We start from the raw sequence: 20,162 nt of genomic DNA, 5'->3' as shown, positions 1-20,162 counted from the left end.
AATTAGACACTTATCTCTGCTAATAAAATCTGTAAATCCCAGTAGTTTAGAGAATAAAACACAATTGTACAAATTATTCTAAAATATACCCAAAAATGATAAATAGACTGATCATTTAGTAGTGTTTTTCCTCCTGAGCTGTGTATACCTAGTGTACTCAGTGTGTTGAATATAGGTCAGACATCATCTGCTCTGCACAGGCTGCGGGAGTTATTGATGCTACGGTGGCTGCATGGGGCCAACTGCCACATTTCACCGTTGAACAAACCGGTACGCTGTGTACTATCACATCCACGAGGGCTGTGCTATTTTTAGAACGAAAAGAATCGACTGAACTCAGCTTTGTCTGTATTCAATTCCTATCATGGGTTACTGACGCCAATAATGAGTGATTAATATTGATATAATGTTTTAGTATATACTCACATTACAACACTCATTGTTGGGAGGTTTTTCTGTAAACTTATGTTAAAGGTATCATTGTTAGTTGCGAGGGAAATGACACAATTGCAAGTAAAAAATTATATTCTGATCAGAGATGGAAACCATTTATTTCTGTATCTGGCTGATATTGTTGTTATTGTTTGTAAATGTTCTCTGATTGGTAATTGAATATGTCTGATAAGCTTTGTTGTAAAGGAATATTTGAGATATGGAGGTCAATGTTGTAGTTTGGTACTAACTTAAATAATTACAAACAAAAAAAAATCATTTCTAACATTCTGCGTATAATGTGACACAAACTGCACTTCTACTCATTTTTACAGCACAGAAAATAAGAAATCCTTGAGTAAATAAACAAATATTCTAAAATGTGTTCTCATGATGTTGAAAGAATTTGTCTGTTGTCTTTAAATGTGTTGCTATCTATCTAAAAGGCACTAACTGTCAGTGCGTCTGAGTGAGATTGAGTTCATTTGGTAGTCTAACATATCTTTGTATGATTTTCAATTTAAAGGGGACCTATCATGCAAAATGCGCTTTTTGATGTCTTTTATACATAAACATGTGTCCCCGGTGTGTCGGGGAGCCCACGCAGCGTCAGAAAATAAAACCCTTTCTCTTTTCCTCCGTACCCAAATCTCTAAAAAAGGGGGAACAACGGAGCTGATCCAGATTTGCGTCCGATATGACGTAATATCTGAAATGTGGACCCACGGCCCAATCAGAAACGTTGCTATCAGAAACAATGCCCGACTGTTTTGGACGTAATATGGTCGGTGTTCACATTAGCATCGCTAACACTCAGAGCTAACCTGTACTGGAGAGCATGTGTGTGAAGAAGCAGGAAGTAAAAAGGAACTCACCTTGTGGTATAACCGGCAAGAGAGAAAGCCTTTGAGCTCCATACTGTTTCAGAGATAATCCTTGATAATCCATGATATGGCGTTTCATCACGGCAGTATTTAGTTTAGACAGTAGCTGCCGGGTCCCGCATGAGCTCAGCCCCCTCATTTTTTAAAGCTTTATACCCCAAATCAGCACTTTTGAAACAGGAAGTGAAATAGAGGGATATGGGTAGAATGGGTTATCTGTTTGGAATTTTGAGCAAAACACTTCATAGACATGTTTTTCATATATTTGTATATCTGAGACCTATGCTATTGCCTAAAAATAGCATGATACTGTAGGTGACCTTTAATAACAAAAGCTCAAAGTCTTTAATACATAATCTGGTTTTTGAGGTGAACTCATGCTGTGCATTGGGATGTATTCTTAACAACCGCACAAACAATATGATGAACTGTGCCAGGAAAACAAGACAAGAGGAATTTGCTTAACAAATAAAAATGGAATAAATCACCCTGATTAAAAAAGGTCGCACTAAAACAAGTAACTGTCGTCAGCTTGCAAATGACCGCAGCAGTGTTCCTGTAAACGCCAGCCCCTGTCCATTGTCCTGCAGAGGCTCCTGCATGGCTCGTATTATTTGCATGTTTTACGATCTGATCTGTTTGTGCACGCTGTTTACATCATTTCACCCTGAGTCACATCCAGAGGCGCCTGTGTTGAAGCTTCTAATGTCGACGATGGGAAATATAACTTTTAGATGAGACTTTTTTGCAATGCCTCGGATTAGTTTTTGTTTTTTTTAAATCATTTTGAGAAGACTGAAATGTTTGACATCATCCAGCTTTCTATTTCCCTGAGCAGATGATTCGAAACTAGGCTTTTGAAATTCGCTCCAGAAGGACTCAAACCTGGATTCAGATACTTGTTTCCATATTTTCCATTTAATTTGAGGATTCAGAGTGGGTAGAACTACTTTAAAAACCACCTTGATGCAGGTCTTTAGTCCAGGATGAACCAGGACCAGGTGATTCTTCAGTCTTTCTCTCAGACTCCGAGCATCGGGAAGAACACGGGCGTCACTTTAATGCCTCAACAAGGGCAGCAGCAGGATTTTGAACTTGGTCACAAGCCTGGGAACCACGAATCCCAAAAGGCCTTCATTGAGTTTCGCATCAAGCAGCTCAACAACAGACGCTTCATGCTGCTGGAGATGCAGCGCTTCAGGAAGAAGGACGATAGCGTCTCCACCGCAGGGGAATGTGAGTCATGAATCCACACTAATAAGCACAAATAATTCAGCGGTTACCAAATGATCCTGTTAGTATGTGGTGATTGACAGCTGCTGCATTGCTTTGAGAATGGTTTGTGTGTCTTTTATTACCTTCCTCATCAACGTTGAGGCATGTTTACTGTGTTCAAATATTAAAGGATCAAATAAAGAAAGGCAAAAGTCAGATTAAATGTAAGAAAAGGGACGGTTAGCTCTCATCTGAGCGCTTACTTTTAACCACATGGTTTCAATTCTCAATAAATGACTGTTTGAATGACGCAAGACGCCTGCGCTAACTTGTCCATTTCATATCCTTTATTCGAATTAAGTTAATTTTATAGTAATATTTCATTAAAACCTCTTAAGCCCCAAGCCTGTTTTTCAGGTTTCAGGCTCGAAAATGACATTCCCAGAACAAATGACCATATCTTCCCTTCTAAAAGGGTTAAATTAATAATCTTTTTTCTCAAAGTAATGATAAACCTGTGAGTTGGATGTAGAAAAGTCAGAATCAATATAGATGTTTTTTATTTTAAAGAAAATTCAGATTTAACATGGTAAAAAACTGTAAATTATAGTGTCCGTCCAAAAAATATGTTATAGTGAAAACTACCCTTGGATGATGGGTTAGTAGACTAAAAGCTTTAGGAATCCAAAGTACAACATATAATAAGTACCCTGTATCAAGATTGATGCAAAACAAGTGATATTTGACCTTTTTAGACAGATTTAGCAAAAACAACCTCTTCTGGGGCCATCTGGGTGGTTTCCTTATCTCTGGCCCCCCTTCTTCGATTTTGACATGTGACATCTCTTTCTGACCGTTAGAGCCAATAGAATCGAAGGGAAATCCTCCCGCACACACTCATGTTAAAAAAAGAAGATGGCGTCTTCGCACATTCAATGAAGCTACAGAGCGTAGGAATGGCCTGCTCTACTTTTTTAAAACGGAATTGCAGTTTTATTGCTTATAGATTATCAGAACATTTCAAAGGGGACACAGCCACATTGGATATTAACCTATGGATTAACTACATCATTGTTGTTATCGTTTTAATGCCATTGAAGACCAGTATAGACCAGACAAAGACGAAGGTAAGCCATGTTAGCGTTGTGGGCTACCTAGCGCCACTTGTTTTGATGTACGTTTGTGTTTATAACGTCACGAGTTTGTATCTTTCAGTGTTGAGGTGGGCACCGTTAGATTCTGCGTCTTTACGATCATAAACGATGTGTTGGATGTGCAGCTAGGATTAGTAATAAGGGAGCTAGGGGTGATTTTCGGTGCAGTAATAGGTTAGCATGTTTAGCTCGGGGCTAAGTCAGAGGCTCACTGTTAGCATTGTGTGTTTTTTTTTTTTTAAATGAAAAAGATCAGTTAAATGAGTTTTTTTCCGTTATATGGATATAAAATATTCATAGTTTATTAAATATTAAGGTTCCTTAGACGTTGTTTCCTGCAAATTACGTGTTCGCCAGGTTTTAAAGTACATCAGCATTTGTTCTTTAAAAGTCTTTTTTCTTTTAAATAGCGTTCATGTGACCTAACGATGGCACATATTTCAATATATGTCTGATCTAAAATTAGAAAAAAACACAAAAATCTAACTCAAAGAGGTGTGTCTTATTGATCCAGTATAGTAATACAATGCTACATTCATTTGGGGTCATTAGGTCACAAAATATGGAAGCTGTTGAAGGACAAAGAGAATGTTCAATAAAAAAAATGCTGCATTTGTAATCAAATATTTATGAAGAATTTGAAAAAGACAATAGAATCTAATTTAAAGATGTGTGCCCTCTCGTCTGAGGTAATGCTCAGCTATAGATCTGTTTAATGTGTGTGTGTGTGTGTGTGTGTGTGTGTGTGTGTGGTGTGTTTAGTGCCCTGTGAGGACAGCGACCAGCTGTGTGAGCTGGAGAACATCCGGAGGGAGCTGGAGCAGCTGCTGGCCAAGAAGGAGGAGCTGGAGAGACAGAGGAATGCCTCCGAGCCCTCAGCCAACGGAGGCACGTTATCCTTCACTCTGATTACAGTTCTAGTAAAAAAGAAAATGCATTAAATTAAAGCACAATGTTTTCTTTTTTTATTACTGCCACATTTTATTCCATGTTTTATTCCATTCTATTTCTATGTAAATAATGCTATATTTTACTATATTTTTTAATGTTATTATAGTTTTTGTAAAATAGTTCTTTTAATTTTAGTTTTGCTTTTATGTATGCACCGTGACACCGAGTCAGATTCCTCGTACGTGTGAACCTACCTGGTAATAAACCTGTTTCTGATTCTCAAAATGTACTCGAACAGTACTGCCATTTTGAAGCAGCTATGATTAACTTCATATTAACTTAGTGATGGCGTCCCAGCTTCCTGTGCAAATAACTTCTTTTATGCTTTTAGTTGCAACAGTTGAATGTTTTGGTGTATTCAGTACCTACGTCTCATTCTAGTAAACGCAGTATCTCAGAAACGCTTTAGAGGAAGTTAATAATAGTAATAATAATAATGCATTTGGAGCCAAAACACAAACTATTTTCTGCTGTTAACAAACATTTTTAAGTGAGTGGTCTGACTGACATGTCTTAAATCAGGCCCATGTCCCCCTTCTTATACATCTGAGGGTCCCCGTGGGGGGATCTACATGCTGCCCCCTCCCCAGCTGGAGAAGGAGGAAGTGGCACCGGAGCCTGTTACAGAAACACCATCAAGCCCAGTGGTTCCAGGTAACACACACACACACACACACACACACACACACACACACACACACACACACACACACACACACACACACACACACACACACACACACACACACACACACACACACACACACACACACGTGTCTCCTGCTGTTTACCGTGGCTCTGCTAACGTCCCACTAAAGCTCAGTTAGAGAGCGATAGGGAATCCATCTCACACTCTCAGCTGGTCTGAAGCAATCAGGCTGATGGGATTCCTCTCGCTGCTGCTGGCTTTACCTTTTCAATCTGTCTCTCTCTCCTCTTTAGATAAACACAGGTAGAACACGCACACACACGTATATGTATAAAGGTGTCTTTGATTGTGTATATATAGGTATATATTTTGCATACATATTTGTATATATATTTGTTGTTTCTGTATTCGGGATTTTGGGAAACGGTATTTCGATCCCTCTGTCTTTACACACAAACAGAAAGATTGACAATAACTTTGACACACACACACACACACACACACACACACACACACACACACACACACACACACACACACACACACACACACACACACACACACACACACACACACACACACACACACACACACCATACGATGAATGTTTTTTCAACCTGTCGTTTTTTCTGATATTTTCTATCCCATTCTAAATGATGTCTTGTTATGCCGTTCTTCTTCCTGTATTTCTTTGGTCAGTGGAGTGTCTTTCCCAAACCCCGGAGCAGACGAAGTGTCCATGCTGTGGGGAGGTCGTCCTCACAGAGACCCGCAGAATGGTGGGCGAAGCCAGCTGGATAATTTGCTGCACGTGCGCCATGTCAGGGTGCGTGTTTTCAGTTGTAGACATGTTTTAAAGGTCACCTATTACGCAAAGTCTTCATGTCTCTTCTACATCAACATGTGTCCCCTCTTCTCCATGTCTCTTCTACACCAACATGTGTCCCCTCTTCTTCATGTATCTTCTACACCAACATGTGTCCCCTCTTCTTCATGTATCTTCTACATCAACATGTGTCCCCTCTTCTTCATGTCTCTTCTACATCAACATGTTTCCCCTCTTCTTCATGTCTCTTCTACATCAACATGTGTCCCCTCTTCTTGATGTCTCTTCTACATCAACATGTGTCCCCTCTGCTTCATGTCTCTTCTACATCAACATGTGTCCCCTCTTCTTCATGTCTCTTCTACATCAACATGTGTCCCCTCTTCTTCATGTCTCTTCTCCATGTCTCTTCTACATCAACATGTGTCCCCTCTTCTCCATGTCTCTTCTACATCAACATGTGTCCCCTCTTCTCCATGTCTCTTCTACATCAACATGTGTCCCCTCTTCTTCATGTCTCTTCTACATCAACATGTGTCCCCTCTTCTTCATGTCTCTTCTACATCAACATGTGTCCCCTCTTCTTCATGTCTCTTCTACATCAACATGTGTCCCCTCTTCTTCATGTCTCTTCTACATCAACATGTGTCCCCTCTTCTTCATGTCTCTTCTACATCAACATGTGTCCCCTCTTCTTCATGTCTCTTCTACATCAACATGTGTCCCCTCTTCTTCATGTCTCTTCTACATCAACATGTGTCCCCTCTTCTTCATGTCTCTTCTACATCAACATGTGTCCCCTCTTCTTCATGTCTCTTCTTCATCAACATGTGTCCCCTCTTCTTCATGTCTCTTCTACATCAACATGTGTCCCCTCTGTGTAAAGAGACTCTGAAAGTTTCAGGAACAAAGATTCCCTCTCTTTTTGATCCATTTCTATAAAAACCTGTCTGAAAATGAGCTGATCAGATTTTGGCCACTTTATGTCATAACGATGTTTTGTCTTGTGTAACCATTAGCGAATCAGCAACCAAGGTAACCCCCCCCCACCTTATCACCCGAATCTCCTCCTAGAGCACCATTGTGTTCTTTCTAACCAAATGTCTCTCAGAGGGGCGTGGGGAGGGGCTCCTTATTTTCATCTAAAGTAACAGACAGAGAATCAGCACTTTGGAAACAGGGCTGAAACAGAGGGGATTATGGGTAATGCTGCAATGATCTGTTTGGTGTTTCAGCCAATCAGAGACAGGTTCTCTATATATCTGAGACCTGTAATATACTGATGAAAGACAGTGTAATAGGGGACCTTTTAAAGACCACTAGTCATTGCAGAGCTTTCCTGTTGCAAAGATAGACCTTTGATCTTCCTGTTACCTCTCTTCCTTCCACAGGGGTCTGCTTGGTTGCTGTCTCATCCCTTTCTTCAACGACCGGTTCAAGAACGTGCAACACCGGTGCCCCCGCTGCCAGGCAGAGATACACACCTACGAGCCAATATGACACGAAGGATCCTTAATAACAGCACTGGTGTGATCTGAACAGTGAAATCAGTGTTTCCTTCCTCCAAACCGATGGAGGTCAAAAGCTGCATATATACGATCACATTGCAAAACCCCTTAAACCTCTGAGACCCACATCGGACATTTCCGTGTTTGTATATTTTTGTGTTTTACCTTATAAATTGTAATTTCTTTACAGTATAATCAAGTTTTACACATCCCAGAAATCAGCATAACCTCAGCTAATGATATGTCACTCATAAGAGACTTATATTCACTATAATAGGGGGTATTTGCCCATAAATTAAAAAAAAATAAAAATAAAATGGCGCTTGAATTTGTTACTTATTTCATTAAAAATAAAACATAACATTGAAAGAAACATTCAACACAGAAAATTGAAATAAGTAAACGCCTCTCAATGAATGGCCGTTTCTGTAGTTTAAGAAGAATAACACGGCTTGTCTCCGGCTCAAACAGCTGAGAAGTTATGACGCTTTGAACACAACGTGATATTTGGGATCGTATACGCCCCCCCCCCCGTGGGTCACAACGGGTTAACGTGACCTCCAAACAAGTTCAAGGTGTTTCTGCTGCTGATATTAGGAATTCTATCTCGGATCCCAGTGTGCCGTCAACTAATTACCTTTATGAGCGCTTTCGTCAGTATAGGGAAATATATCTGGGAACATTAGTTATCTGGAAAATGGAAATGCTTTGATGGATATATGCAAACACGTATTTGTGTTTCGTCCATCCTGACAAAGAACTGTTTTCATGTACAGCTGTAACACAATTTAAATGTTGTGGCTTCTTCTCACGCATCTTTACTTTCGCTGCTGGGTATACGAAATATTATGTATGAACTATTCTGTCATTAACGTCTACTGAGGCGGTCACAGTACACCACATTTTATTGACACGTAAAGGCATACAGTACTTATATATACATATTTTTGAGTATGTACAAAATAGAGAACTCATGGATGTTACACATGTAGAAAAATATGCATTACATCTATATAAATATTTACACAATGTGCAAAACATATGGCATACAAACAACAAGAGGCATGGCATGGGTGAGGAGGAGGAGGAGGAGAGGAGACGTTGCTACGATGGAAATGTCCCCAAAATAAATGGATTTTTACTAAAAAAAACGTCTCTTCTTTTCTGACTAGCTTTACACCAACAATAGGTTTACATTGTGATGAACGGTGCAGGAGAAACAGGAAACTATGAAGCTTCTAAATTAAGAGGGTTATTGGACAAACCACTCGGGTATTAAGTGCTTTTTAAAAGATCAAATCAAGGCAGGATCTGACATGCAGTACAGTATAAAAAGGGAGAGCAGCCATTATTGCTTCTCCCTGTATGGAAAGTGGTGTCACAAACTAAATCTTCCCCAGCCAAGATGTCCGTCTGATACGAATGAAATCAACTCTGCAAACCTAAAATATACACATGAAAACCTCTTTACACAAAACAAGATACACGTTTACATTTTCACCCTGAAAAAAAAAAAGTGATAATTATTACACAAACGTGTGATAATATGTTCCTCTGCCTTTTTTTTTGGCAACTAAATATCAAATGTGACAGCTGTAAAAAGTGACTTCAAATACTTCATCTCTTCTACGACGCACAGGAACCAATGAGTGATTCTTACTCGTCAGCCTGTGTAGGATTTACATCTCGCATTAAATGGGAATAAAAAAGAAACCTGGAGTCAGCTAAACCTGGGTCCAAACATCAGGAGATAGGTCCGCTCTGAACGGGTATCCAACATTTGTAGAAAATAAACAAACAAACAACAAAGCCCAGGAAGCAGTTTTGTGAAGTATTTGATTTGTTCAGGTGGTTAAATGATGTGGATTTGATGATGGATTCTGCAGCAGTAAGAGCATCAAATCCACAATACAAAAGGCAGAAAATACATTGATTTAAAATCTAACAGAACAGCCTGATGTGACTCTACTTCCTGTCAGAAATGACCCTGAAAATGTGCCACACCAGAGGAGAGGCAGCGCCCTCTAGTGCCCGTGGACATGATGACAGATTGAAGAGGTTAAAATGGACTGGAAATGTGATTTAAAGCATAAAAAAAAGGACAATTTATGAACTAAATCTGATTTAAAAGTGCTATACAGTAAGCGTAAATCCCCAAAATAATATCCTAAAACTAAATATTCCTTACTTTTGAGATAAAATAGCAAGTTGGATGTTTAAAAAAAATCAAATTATGACGGCTTTAAAAGTAGCTAAGCCCTTTTGGTTGTGTATTACACCTCAAAAGGTGTGTGTGTGCGTCTGCAGGACACCGAACAACACACAGATAAAAACAGTCATCAGAAGCCGATGTGAAGACAGACGTTTGGAATATTTTTCTTTTTTTTGGATATAGCTAATTATTTCATTTCATAGATATTAGCTCTTTTATCTTCAGACAACTTGTGGGCAACAATCATGCACACAGAGACGGGCGGACACGCAGAAGACGGGGACACACACACACACACACACACACACACACACACACACACACACACACACACACACACACACACACACACACACACACACACACACACACACACACACACACACACACACACACACACACACACACACACACACACACACACACACACACACACACACACACACACACACACACACACACACACACACACACACACACATTTATATTCCTTATAACTCGCAGTTTTCACTTCTTCTGGAAGGTTCTCTCCGTGGCTGCTGTCGAATATTCCTATAAGTATTTTTCTAACCACTTTTCCTCGAAAGAAAGCAAGAAAATTACAGGGAGAGTTCAACCGCTCTTATTTTAGGCTACGTAATTAGGCGATGCATGCTCTTGCCGTCGCTTTAAATATTGCCGCTGCAAGGAATTGTGGGACGGCTTTACCTCCTCTCTTCTTGTTTGGGATGGTCCATTAAAGCTAAAAGGGATGACAAAGGAAGCATTAAAGCTCCTTTCCTTTGAATTTGGACTCAATACTTCCATGTTATTTCACTAAGTTGGCAAATAAAAGACAGTTCAACTGCAGCCGACTCTCAAACTGATATTTGTTCCCTTTCCACCGTTTCTGTCAGTTCACGAGTAAAAAAGCTGCCAACTTTGTGAGTGTAGTCCCATTTTGTTTTAAATTACATTCAAAGTTAGATACTTGGACACCAACTGCAGTATCTCCGGCTGCGTGATCTTCAGAGATCAGGCGTCCGTGCTCTGAGGTGACGAGGCGCCGTCAGATATCCCTCCGCCTCTTTAAGTGCATAGCTCTCACGTAGCTTGAGGATCCTGCTCCTCGTCGTCAGTCTTTAGAGTCATTGGTTCATCATCAGGAGAAACCGCAGGAGGAAACAGTCGCATCTGATACACACGTCAGATGAGTCAGCACAGTTTGTTGGACCAGTGTGAGCAGAGAAGAGAGAGAATCTCTTTAAAAAGGTCCAGCTCCTCAGATTCAGACCGGTTTAGTCCAAGCTCCTTCAGGGGAAGTGGTTAATAAACCAGGCTGCACTGATGTCCCAGGGCAACAAGTACTCATTATCATTGAGAATATAAGCGTAGGCCTGTCACGATAACAATCTAACCAATTTATCGTACGATGTGTGGATATGACCGTTATCATTCGTAAGGTACGGATTTATTTTTTGCTGTATGGGCACTCTATAGGTTATCCACTATTCACAATAGACTTGGATAATTTTTACGCAATCGACCTGTAGTACGAAATGGCCTCGATAATTTTTTGGCTATTGATTTATCGTATGATATATGGAGACATTATTTAGATTATTTTTCAAGTTATCATTTAGATTGATGAGCATGATTTTCCCGTTATCCATACATCATAACGGTACGTCTACACTACAGGCATCAAAAAATGCTTTCAACGCTTCGCCCATTCACTTGAATGGGGTGACGTAGAAGATTTTTAATCTTCGCCGAACTGCATTGTGGGGAGCATGGCATGGCTTTGCAAGCATCACGAGCATCTATCGGCATCAAAAGTTGAACAATGTTCAACTTTTGAGGCTCGATGCTTGGCATCAGTCAATCAAACCCCGTTTATGCAAATCCCGCCAGTGCAAGCGCAGCCAATCAAACCGCGTGCAAGCTGGGAGAGCCAGACCGCAGTTCATTTCCTCATATTCCAAACGAGATATTACGGTAGCAAATCACCCGGTTCTTTACGACCGGAACTATTTACCGGGATACAAACCGGAGGAACCCGGCATGGAGGGAGGTGGCAGAGACAGTGGGGGAAACTGATAGTTTGTTCGCCTGTTTGGAGAGTTTATATCCAGTTTACTTCGTTTTAACATTGCTATTGCTTTGTATGTCGGGGGCGGGAGATTCATGTGATTGGTTGCTCGCAAAAAATCGCCAAGCTTCAGACACGCCCAGCCTCGCAGCGGAGTTACTGGCCGTCCACACAGCAGCGTTAAAAAAAATCTTTGGAGAGCGCATAAAGCAGACCCTTCATGCGATAGCAGAGCGAACAGGTACAGCAGGAGTAGTTAATCGATCGCAGATGGCGCCGTGCTCGCGGACGGATAAAAAAAAAGATGAAACCTAAATGGGTCGCGAAATATACTTTGGCGGACGTTAATATACCCGGGCGGCCCGCCCAAGTAAAGTCTATGTGTGGGGAAACCCTGTCGTCATTACACACCTTATGGCATAACATGGTCTTAAAATGACGGAAATATTGTTTATTTCAATTATTTCCTGGAGAGTAAAATCATCCAACAGAAATAGTTATCGTGGTAGGCCTATATGAGCTCTTTCCAATATTTGTATAAAGGTTTAATCTGCCAGACGTCGCGTAGAGCAACACTTCTACTGTGTTGTAATCACCGGCTTTATAACCTAGCTTCAGTGGAAACACCACTCTCACCTCCACTCAAATGAAGTGTCACACTGAAAGCCAACCAGACAAACCTCCAGTAGAGCAACACGATAATATCCTTTAAGTTGTATTCGTGTGGTTTAAAGAGTATTTACAGTCCATGCTACCAGTGATCATTTGGCTCCGCCTCCTCGTCTCATCAGACACTAAAAGTCTGATGTCGTAATTTAGACCCTTTTTGTGCAAACTGCTGCTAGTTTTCAATCAGTGCCTGTCCAGCAGCTCATCCTGCAGGATAGTGGGAATATTATGGATGTGAAAGTGGAATGTCACGAGAACGCCATGTTTTCCCTTCTCGTCGAAAATCTGGAATCTCAACCTGTTACCGGCTGTTTGTTCTTTATTAGGATCCCCATTAGCACTAGCATGAGCATTTGGCTATTCTTCCTGCAGTATGAGCTGCTGAACATATCTTCCTCTCTTCGTCCATCCAGCTTTATCTCCTGGCTCAGATGTTACCTCCCTGTCTTCCTCTCCCCCGTCACTCCCAGTGTAGTTTTCAATCAGCAGCTCATACGATACAGGATAGTGGGAATATTACACGTGTATGAATGGATGTAGTGGCGAAAGTGGAATAGCACGGGAACGCCATGTTGTCCCTTCTTGTCTAAAATCTCAACCTTTTTCCGCCTCTTTTCGTCCATCCAGCTTTATCTCCTGGCTCAGCTGTTACCTCCCTGTCTTCCTCACCCCTGTCTTCCTCACCCCCATCACTCCCAGTGCAGCTGCAGGTCTTGAGGGTCCAGGAAGTCTTATTAGTAGTAGTATTATGGATGTAGTGTTGAAAGTGGAATGGCACGGGAACGCCATGTTGTCCCTTCTTGTCTAAAACCTGGAATCTCAATCTTTTACCGCCTCTTTTTGTCCATCCAGCTTTTATCTCCCGGCTCAGCTGTTGCCTCCCTTTTCTCCCCCGTTACTCCCAGTGCAGCTGCAGGTCTTGAGGGTCCAGGAAGTCCGAGGGGATCCCCAGAGGAGTGAGCGCCCCGGCAGACCCAGGAGTTATGTGGGTGAGGTCCAGCCACTCCATGTTGTCCAGGCCCGCATCAGAGAGGCCCAAGTGGAGCGAGGAGGGGGAGGAGGAGTCACAGAAGGAGAGGTCTGAAGTGTCCATGGGGGAGAAGGCCTGCTGCTCCATCAGCTGGGCCTGCAGCTCCTCCATCAGGCCTCTGGTCCTCGGGTCAGACGCCGGTGACGTCTCAGCCAGAGTTTTCTCCAGGAAGGCCTCCAGCTGGTGGTCTGTGGCCAGAGAGGAGAGGCTGGGGCAGAGGGGGGGGGGGCTCTGGACGGGCGGGGGGGCCACCTGCACCTGAGGGGGGGGTCTGCAGACGGCCGTGCTGACGGGGAGCGTGAAGATATTGGCGGTGACCGGGAGGTTTTTAGAGAGAGACACCTGAGGGTCCTGCTGCGTGAAGGGGGTGATCTCTGTGGGGGGGGGGGGGAGATGTTTTAAAAATCAAAATCGTAAGAAACATGTCTTCAGGACGGGACACTAAGACTCAGAAACAAGGCAAATGTATTTATATAGCACACGTCTGTGTTTCTATTTTGTTATATCTTGTTATGTATTCAGCGTCTAAGGTTTCCACGACAACACACAAGACCAGGTACATGTTGCCAACAATTATTGTTACAGTTGAAACGTCCTCATCATTTCCCCGTGACTACGAGTTTTTTTCTGGGTGTGTATATGTCTGTTTATGTGCGCCTCCTTACCTCCGCTCTCTATCAGGATGTCAAACAGGTCATCCATTTGCTGGCTGGTTGCTGTGGGAACCTGGAAAGACAGTCAATGGGTTTGAGAGTCTTATATCTGCACAACAAAGACACATTCTTCAAAGCTGGAAAACTGAAATAGCATCTTACGTTTCCACCCTTTTTTTGTATATTCTGAAATGTGTGTGTGTGTGTCAGAGTTCCCGTAAGAATATCTTTTGCCGGTCAACATGTCCGTTAAAGTTGAAATCTTCCGGACACAATTTGAAAACATTTGATATGATTCGATATTAAACTAACTAATCATAGTAGATTAACCACATTATTCAAAAGTGAACAGTAATTTATAATAACACATGAATAATAAACGGAGCGCTCTCTCCTTCTCCTGACAGCCCGTCAGTATCATGCAGCTCGCGGATCCAGTAATGAGTGACCCGACAGTAAAACTAAACATATCTATAACTAGTTACAGTAGTTTGAGAGGTGATTAAAATAGCTACGTGTGATATTCTAACCTGAAGTGTGTGTTTTGTCCGCTCACCGCTGCATGTGATCATGCAGAGCTGCGTGTCGACTCGTCAGCAGCAGCTGATCTCTCTCTCCCGTCAGATTAGACTTCACTCGCGTTTATGTCCATATCGATCAGATCCAGCTAGTTCTAGCTAATGATATGACTACCTGCTTATTAAAAGACACCTAAACAATAAGCGTTGCTATGCAACTGGGTGAGGCCACAAAGTATAGCGCAGCATTATGCATTTGTTTACATGCCCACCGGAACCCAGAGGCATTACCAACAGATCAACGCACAATCAACCCAGACAGTCTCTCTCTTTCTCCACATGAAGTGTTAGACATTAGAATTGACTATTCATGTCTGTCACATAAGTGGCGCAACTGAAGCGGTATTGCGCTAAGCGGAAATTATTTGTGAGTGTGTGTGTGTGTGTGTGTGTGTGTGTGTGTGTGTGTGTGTGTGTGTGTGTGTGTGTGTGTGTGTGTGTGTGTGTGTGTGTGTGTGTGTCTAACCTGTGAGATGTTGTTGAAATGAATGTTGCGGCTCTGTTTGATGGCGTCCTCGTAGCGGGGGGGCTCTTTGGTTTTGGGAGGCTGAGTAACCAGAGAGTTGTGCTGAAGGATGAAGGTGGGCTGGGGGGAAGGAGACTGGAGGAAGAGGGAGAATGGAAGAAATACAAGCGTATTAAGAACTGTTGGGATAAAGCAACTAACAGGTTTCACCAACTGAAACGTAAGACTTTTTAAAACCACTTTGAATAAAATGTAAGACCTATTTCACGGCAACAAAGCATGAAGGAAAATTGCTATGAAAGAAGAAATACGTTCCATCATTGCTTACAAAGTCAATGTATTCACGTTCAACATAAGAACGATGACTGAACATAACAGCACATGTTGTTGCGGGATCTGCTACACTAGCTAACGCTACATTGGACACAACTGATGCTCCCGAAGCGTTGGCGAAAACAAAAGAGATGGAAGGCGTTTGTAATTGATTTTTTATTTGGGTCTTGTGTTTCTCCGACTGACCGTGAGATTGTTCAGAGTTTAACCGTTTGTTTGCAAAAGGTGCTTCAAACTCGTTCCCCTCCACTGGTTTCAACCAAGCACTAAATTCGATGCTTTCCAACCAAATACGGTTGAACTGACACTTCCCCATATTCATTTGTAAGTAGATTAGAAGATACTGGAGTTTCTGACTACCGCTAGCTGAAGCTTGGTTGGTTGCTAGGTTACTAGCTGGGTGTTCTCCGATAAGGGGCCGGGGGAAACAAAGTTAGTGATTACTGGTTCCATGTTGATTTATTTCAATACAAATTGTTGGGGGGGACTGAAAGGCACCGGACATTTCCCCCCAAACACATTTAGACGTGATCGCAACACAGAAGTACCTTTCAAATCCCATCATTTTTAAGACCTTCTAAATCTTATTTAAGAACTTTCTTGGTTTAAAAAAAAAAAAAAAAAATCATATTTAAGACTTTTTAAGGCCTTCAATTCTGATGATCAAATGTAAGACCTTTTTTTATTTTTTAAGACCCTGCGGGAACCCTGAACTAACTACAGGTTACATTAGGAGGTTTTTTAGGATTAAATAGTTAATTATCTCAAAAAGCAGAATCAGAATCTGTTTCTTTTGTGTGTTTTCACATAAAAGGGATTTGCTTGTAAAAAACACAAAACAGATTACATTTAAAATAAAAGCAACTACAAAAAATATCAAGAAATATCAACATAAGAGATCTAAAAAGAAAATTATGATACAAATATTATAGAAATATCTGAAAAAAAGAGGAAGTTTTAAGGAAAATTAGTTACAAGAGATATTGTGAAAAAAAACACAATATATCTGAATTAAAAATCTAAGCTTTATTTAAGAAAACCACACAAAATATTGTGAACAAGTATAAAATATGCACAATAACTAAATACAAATAAAAGCTGTATAGAAAAATGTGGAAAATTGTCTAAGCAATGGGCAAATGTCTCAAAATAAATCATAAAAACAACCAACAGTATACAGCTATAGTACAGACTGAAGGTACCTTGTTGAGGGGTCCGTTGGAGGTGTGGCTGTTGGGGGAAGCCCGTGGAGAGACTCTGTTGTCGGGCGAGCTTCTCAGGAAACTCTGGGGACTCAGATCCGGCCTCGTCTGGTTCTCCAAACCAGAAGAGTTATTGCACATCGTCAGAGTCTGTTGAGGCACAAGAGGGAGTTTAAACTCTTTCAAATAAGTCTTTTTATACCCGTTACTTCTACTTTAGCTAACTAGCTAACTTTTGTTCTATAATCAGGCTCTAGTAATTGTATCTGATGACCTTTCATAATGTTAAACAAAGCAACGTTTCTCACACGAATGCAGCTATTTGAGGTTCTGACCTGCAGCAGGGAGTTGTTGTTGATGTTGGTTAACTGTTGCCTTGGTGACGCCTCCATCTTAGTGGTTTGCAGCTGAGGACCCGAGGCGTGCACCAGGCTTGGATTCTGGACTGTGGTCTGCAGAACAGGCTGAGATCATGGGAGGATGGAAGAACATAATTGTGAGTTTACACATCTTTGTAAAGCCCTAAAGCTGGAAAACTCACTCCAACAGTGATCTAATGCTGCGTTTAGGTCTCTGCTCAACTCATCCAGCTATTTTTAGGTACTTTAGTACTTTTGGGATCGTGCTTTTTTGGTGCCACCTCAATCAAAGTTAGAAAAAGCTGAGCCAGTACTAGAAGGTGGAGTCAAAACACTGCTGACAACCGATTGGTTATAAAGAAACGCCAGTAGCATGCATGGGACACCCAGCAAAATGTCATATTTCACCTACTTTCATTAGTTTAGCTCACTATTTGAAATGTTTAACCATTAATTTTAGATGAATATTTAAATGTTCATGCGTTATTTATTTACCTAGATTTTAACTTTTTATCCACGTATGTTAAGCTCAACATTTTAACTATTTATCAATTCATTTTAGCTTCCTATTTGAAATGCTATTCGTAACTTCAAGCTAAATATCTAAACTGTTCATCCATTTATTTTTGGATAAGTATTGTAACTGTTTAACCATGAAATAAAAACCTGCGATATACAGCCATATATAACACATTAAGACACATGTTATAAAATGGTATTTAAAAAACACTCAATAAAGACTTTACTGCTGCTCACCTGCAGGCTGACGGTGTTGCCGGGCAGCTGGATGGCAGTTGCGTTGCTAGGCAGCGACACTGGGAGGAGGATCTGAGTCCCCGCCTGTCCGGTGGTGGTCAGCAGCGTCTGAGGCACCACCCTGCCCTGGTGGCTGATGAAGAACTGCTGGGTCTGCATGTTGGGACTCCTGCTGGTGATCTGGGGCTGGATCTGAGAGATGAGCTGCGTCTGGGTCTGAATCTGGATCGGCTTCCCAGAGGAAACAGTCAGATCCTCCAACTTCACCACGGTGGGCCGAGGAGAGAGAGAGGTGGAGCCCAGGATCTGATTAGGGATGGAAGCCGTGGTGGATGCACAGTTCGATAGCACTGCTCCTTCCATTTTGACCACGTTAGAGTTCAGGAGGTTCACGGCAGGTAGAGAGGTGACGGCGGGAGAGTCAGCGGAGCAGCCTCTCTTCTCCACCTCCAGCTGCATCTTCAGCTCCTCCACCAGCTTCTGCTCCTGCTCCAGCTTCTTCATCAGCTCCACGATCTGCTGCTCCTTCTCGTGCAGCCGCCTGTCCTTCTCCTGGGGGATTTGGAAAGACTGGAAGGTGGGGGTCCAGTTGGAGGTCACCATGTGCGTTTCAAATGACGGAGTCTCAGGCTTTCCTCCGTCCTGGGTGGAGCGCTCGGCGGGGATTGGTGAGAGTGGCGATGTTGGGTTCATGTTCTCATGTGGAGAAAGGACACTGGTTTTGACCTCCATCTGCATGTTGGTGCTGGAGATAGAGTTGGTGCTCGGAGCGGAGGTGTTGTGGTTCTCCTGGAAAGGCTTCAGCCGCTCGATCAGATCAGTTTTAGTTCCCGACACGGGGAGGCCACGCAGCTTCAGCTCCAGCTTCAGCTCAGCCACCTGCAAATGCAAATGTATAATGTAAGAGGGTGATACAGAACCTGTCTCTGCGGTCCTGCCTGACTCTCATCAAACTACTTCTCTCATGGCTCCCACAGGATTGCTGACATCCTCGTGGATTCATCTTCTTCTTACAGACACATGCATTTCCAAACATTTGGTCTACCTATGTTGCAAATGTATTATCTCTTGGATTTACACACAGCATCTATTGCACGTCTGTCTGTCCTGGGAGAGGGACCCCTCCTCTGTTGCTCTCCCTGAGGTTTCTCCCATGCTCCCCTTTAAACTGTGGGGTTTACTGGAAGTGTTTCCTTGTACGATGTGAGGGTCCAAGGACAGAGGGTGTCATATTGTCATACTGATATTCTGTACAAACTGTGAAGTCCAACATTGATTGATTGATTGAATATTAAATTGAATATGAATTTGGGCTGCTCGATTATGGCAAAAATCATAATCTCGATTATTTGGGTCAATAATTGTAATTGCGATTATTAAATGCAATTATTCATTGACTTTGAAAACATCAATTTATTGGAGAAAAACTATTTGAACAGTATGTTTTTAACAGTTGATTACCCTGAACTTTAAGTATAATTCAACTGAAAAAAAAAAAAAAAAAAGTATTTAAAAAAAAAAAAGAAAAAAAGTAATAATAATAAAAAAATAATCATTTTATTTCGATTACGTTTTTTTCGTAATCGTTGCAAGCCATAATCGTAATCGCGATTAAAATACGATTCATTGAACAGCCCTGATATAAATGTGAGATGTGCAGTGAGGGGGTTTGCAGCTACCTTCATCTCCTCCAGGTTGGCAGGCAGGACCCCCGGCTTGCGGTTGGAGAGCGAGTTGTTTGGACGGAGAGCAGACGGTGCGTCGGAGGAAGATGGAGGACCTAGAGACACCATGATGGAGCTCTGACCCTCTGCCACAGGCCTGCAGGGACAAACACACAGAAAACATGGAGGTCAGTGTCGTATCAGGAAATCATTTACACTACCCCCGCATCACATGAAGGAGAAGAGAGGGGAAGAAGAGGTGGGAGAGAGAGGAAAGGGGGACAAAGGAGTACTATAGGAGAGATTGCTGAAGGGGAATGAAAGACAGGAAGAAGGGGAAGTGTGTTTTTCAATATGAACAAACCATCCATCCTGTGCCTCACTAACAAAGCTGTCAACCAACCACAGCTCACAGTGTGTTGAATGGAGCATATGTATGGGAACAGCAGCTGGTGAAACAACACCCTGTTAATACCATTACACGCAGAGTTGTTATTGGAAACTATCCAAAGGCTCTCCGGGTCATTGAAAACATCAATGTTTGACTTGC

General features: G+C 41.9%; 2 protein-coding genes across 5 annotated transcripts in view; one reads left to right on the top strand and one right to left on the bottom strand.

Moving 5' to 3' along the window:
* Nucleotides 1-744: 744 nt before the first annotated feature.
* LOC307024559 (uncharacterized protein) lies at nt 745-9,105 on the top strand. The gene is made up of 5 exons (XM_079658807.1): nt 745-2,552; nt 4,448-4,573; nt 5,159-5,290; nt 5,985-6,111; nt 7,503-9,105. The coding sequence occupies exons 1-5, from the start codon at nt 2,303-2,305 to the stop codon at nt 7,609-7,611; spliced, it is 744 nt and encodes a 247-aa protein (XP_079514933.1). The 5' UTR covers nt 745-2,302; the 3' UTR covers nt 7,612-9,105.
* Nucleotides 8,507-20,162, bottom strand: part of mrtfba (myocardin related transcription factor Ba) — a 45,437-nt gene continuing 33,781 nt past the window's right edge. For all 4 annotated transcript variants that reach the window (XM_079658803.1, XM_079658804.1, XM_079658805.1 and 1 more), the window contains 7 exons: nt 19,628-19,769; nt 17,949-18,827; nt 17,169-17,297; nt 16,834-16,983; nt 15,299-15,433; nt 14,267-14,327; nt 8,507-13,975 (listed from right to left, as the gene is read on the bottom strand). In XM_079658803.1, coding sequence (XP_079514929.1) covers nt 13,467-13,975; nt 14,267-14,327; nt 15,299-15,433; nt 16,834-16,983; nt 17,169-17,297; nt 17,949-18,827; nt 19,628-19,769 — 2,005 coding nt within the window. In that variant the 3' untranslated portion in view covers nt 8,507-13,466. The remainder of the gene's footprint in view (nt 13,976-14,266; nt 14,328-15,298; nt 15,434-16,833; nt 16,984-17,168; nt 17,298-17,948; nt 18,828-19,627; nt 19,770-20,162) is intronic.

Source organism: Notothenia rossii (assembly GCF_949606895.1).
Source record: "Notothenia rossii genome assembly, chromosome: 11".
Taxonomy (NCBI): Eukaryota; Metazoa; Chordata; class Actinopteri; order Perciformes; family Nototheniidae; genus Notothenia; species Notothenia rossii.
Note: the sequence above shows the minus strand (reverse complement) of the source record. Positions and strands in the feature narration are given on the sequence as shown.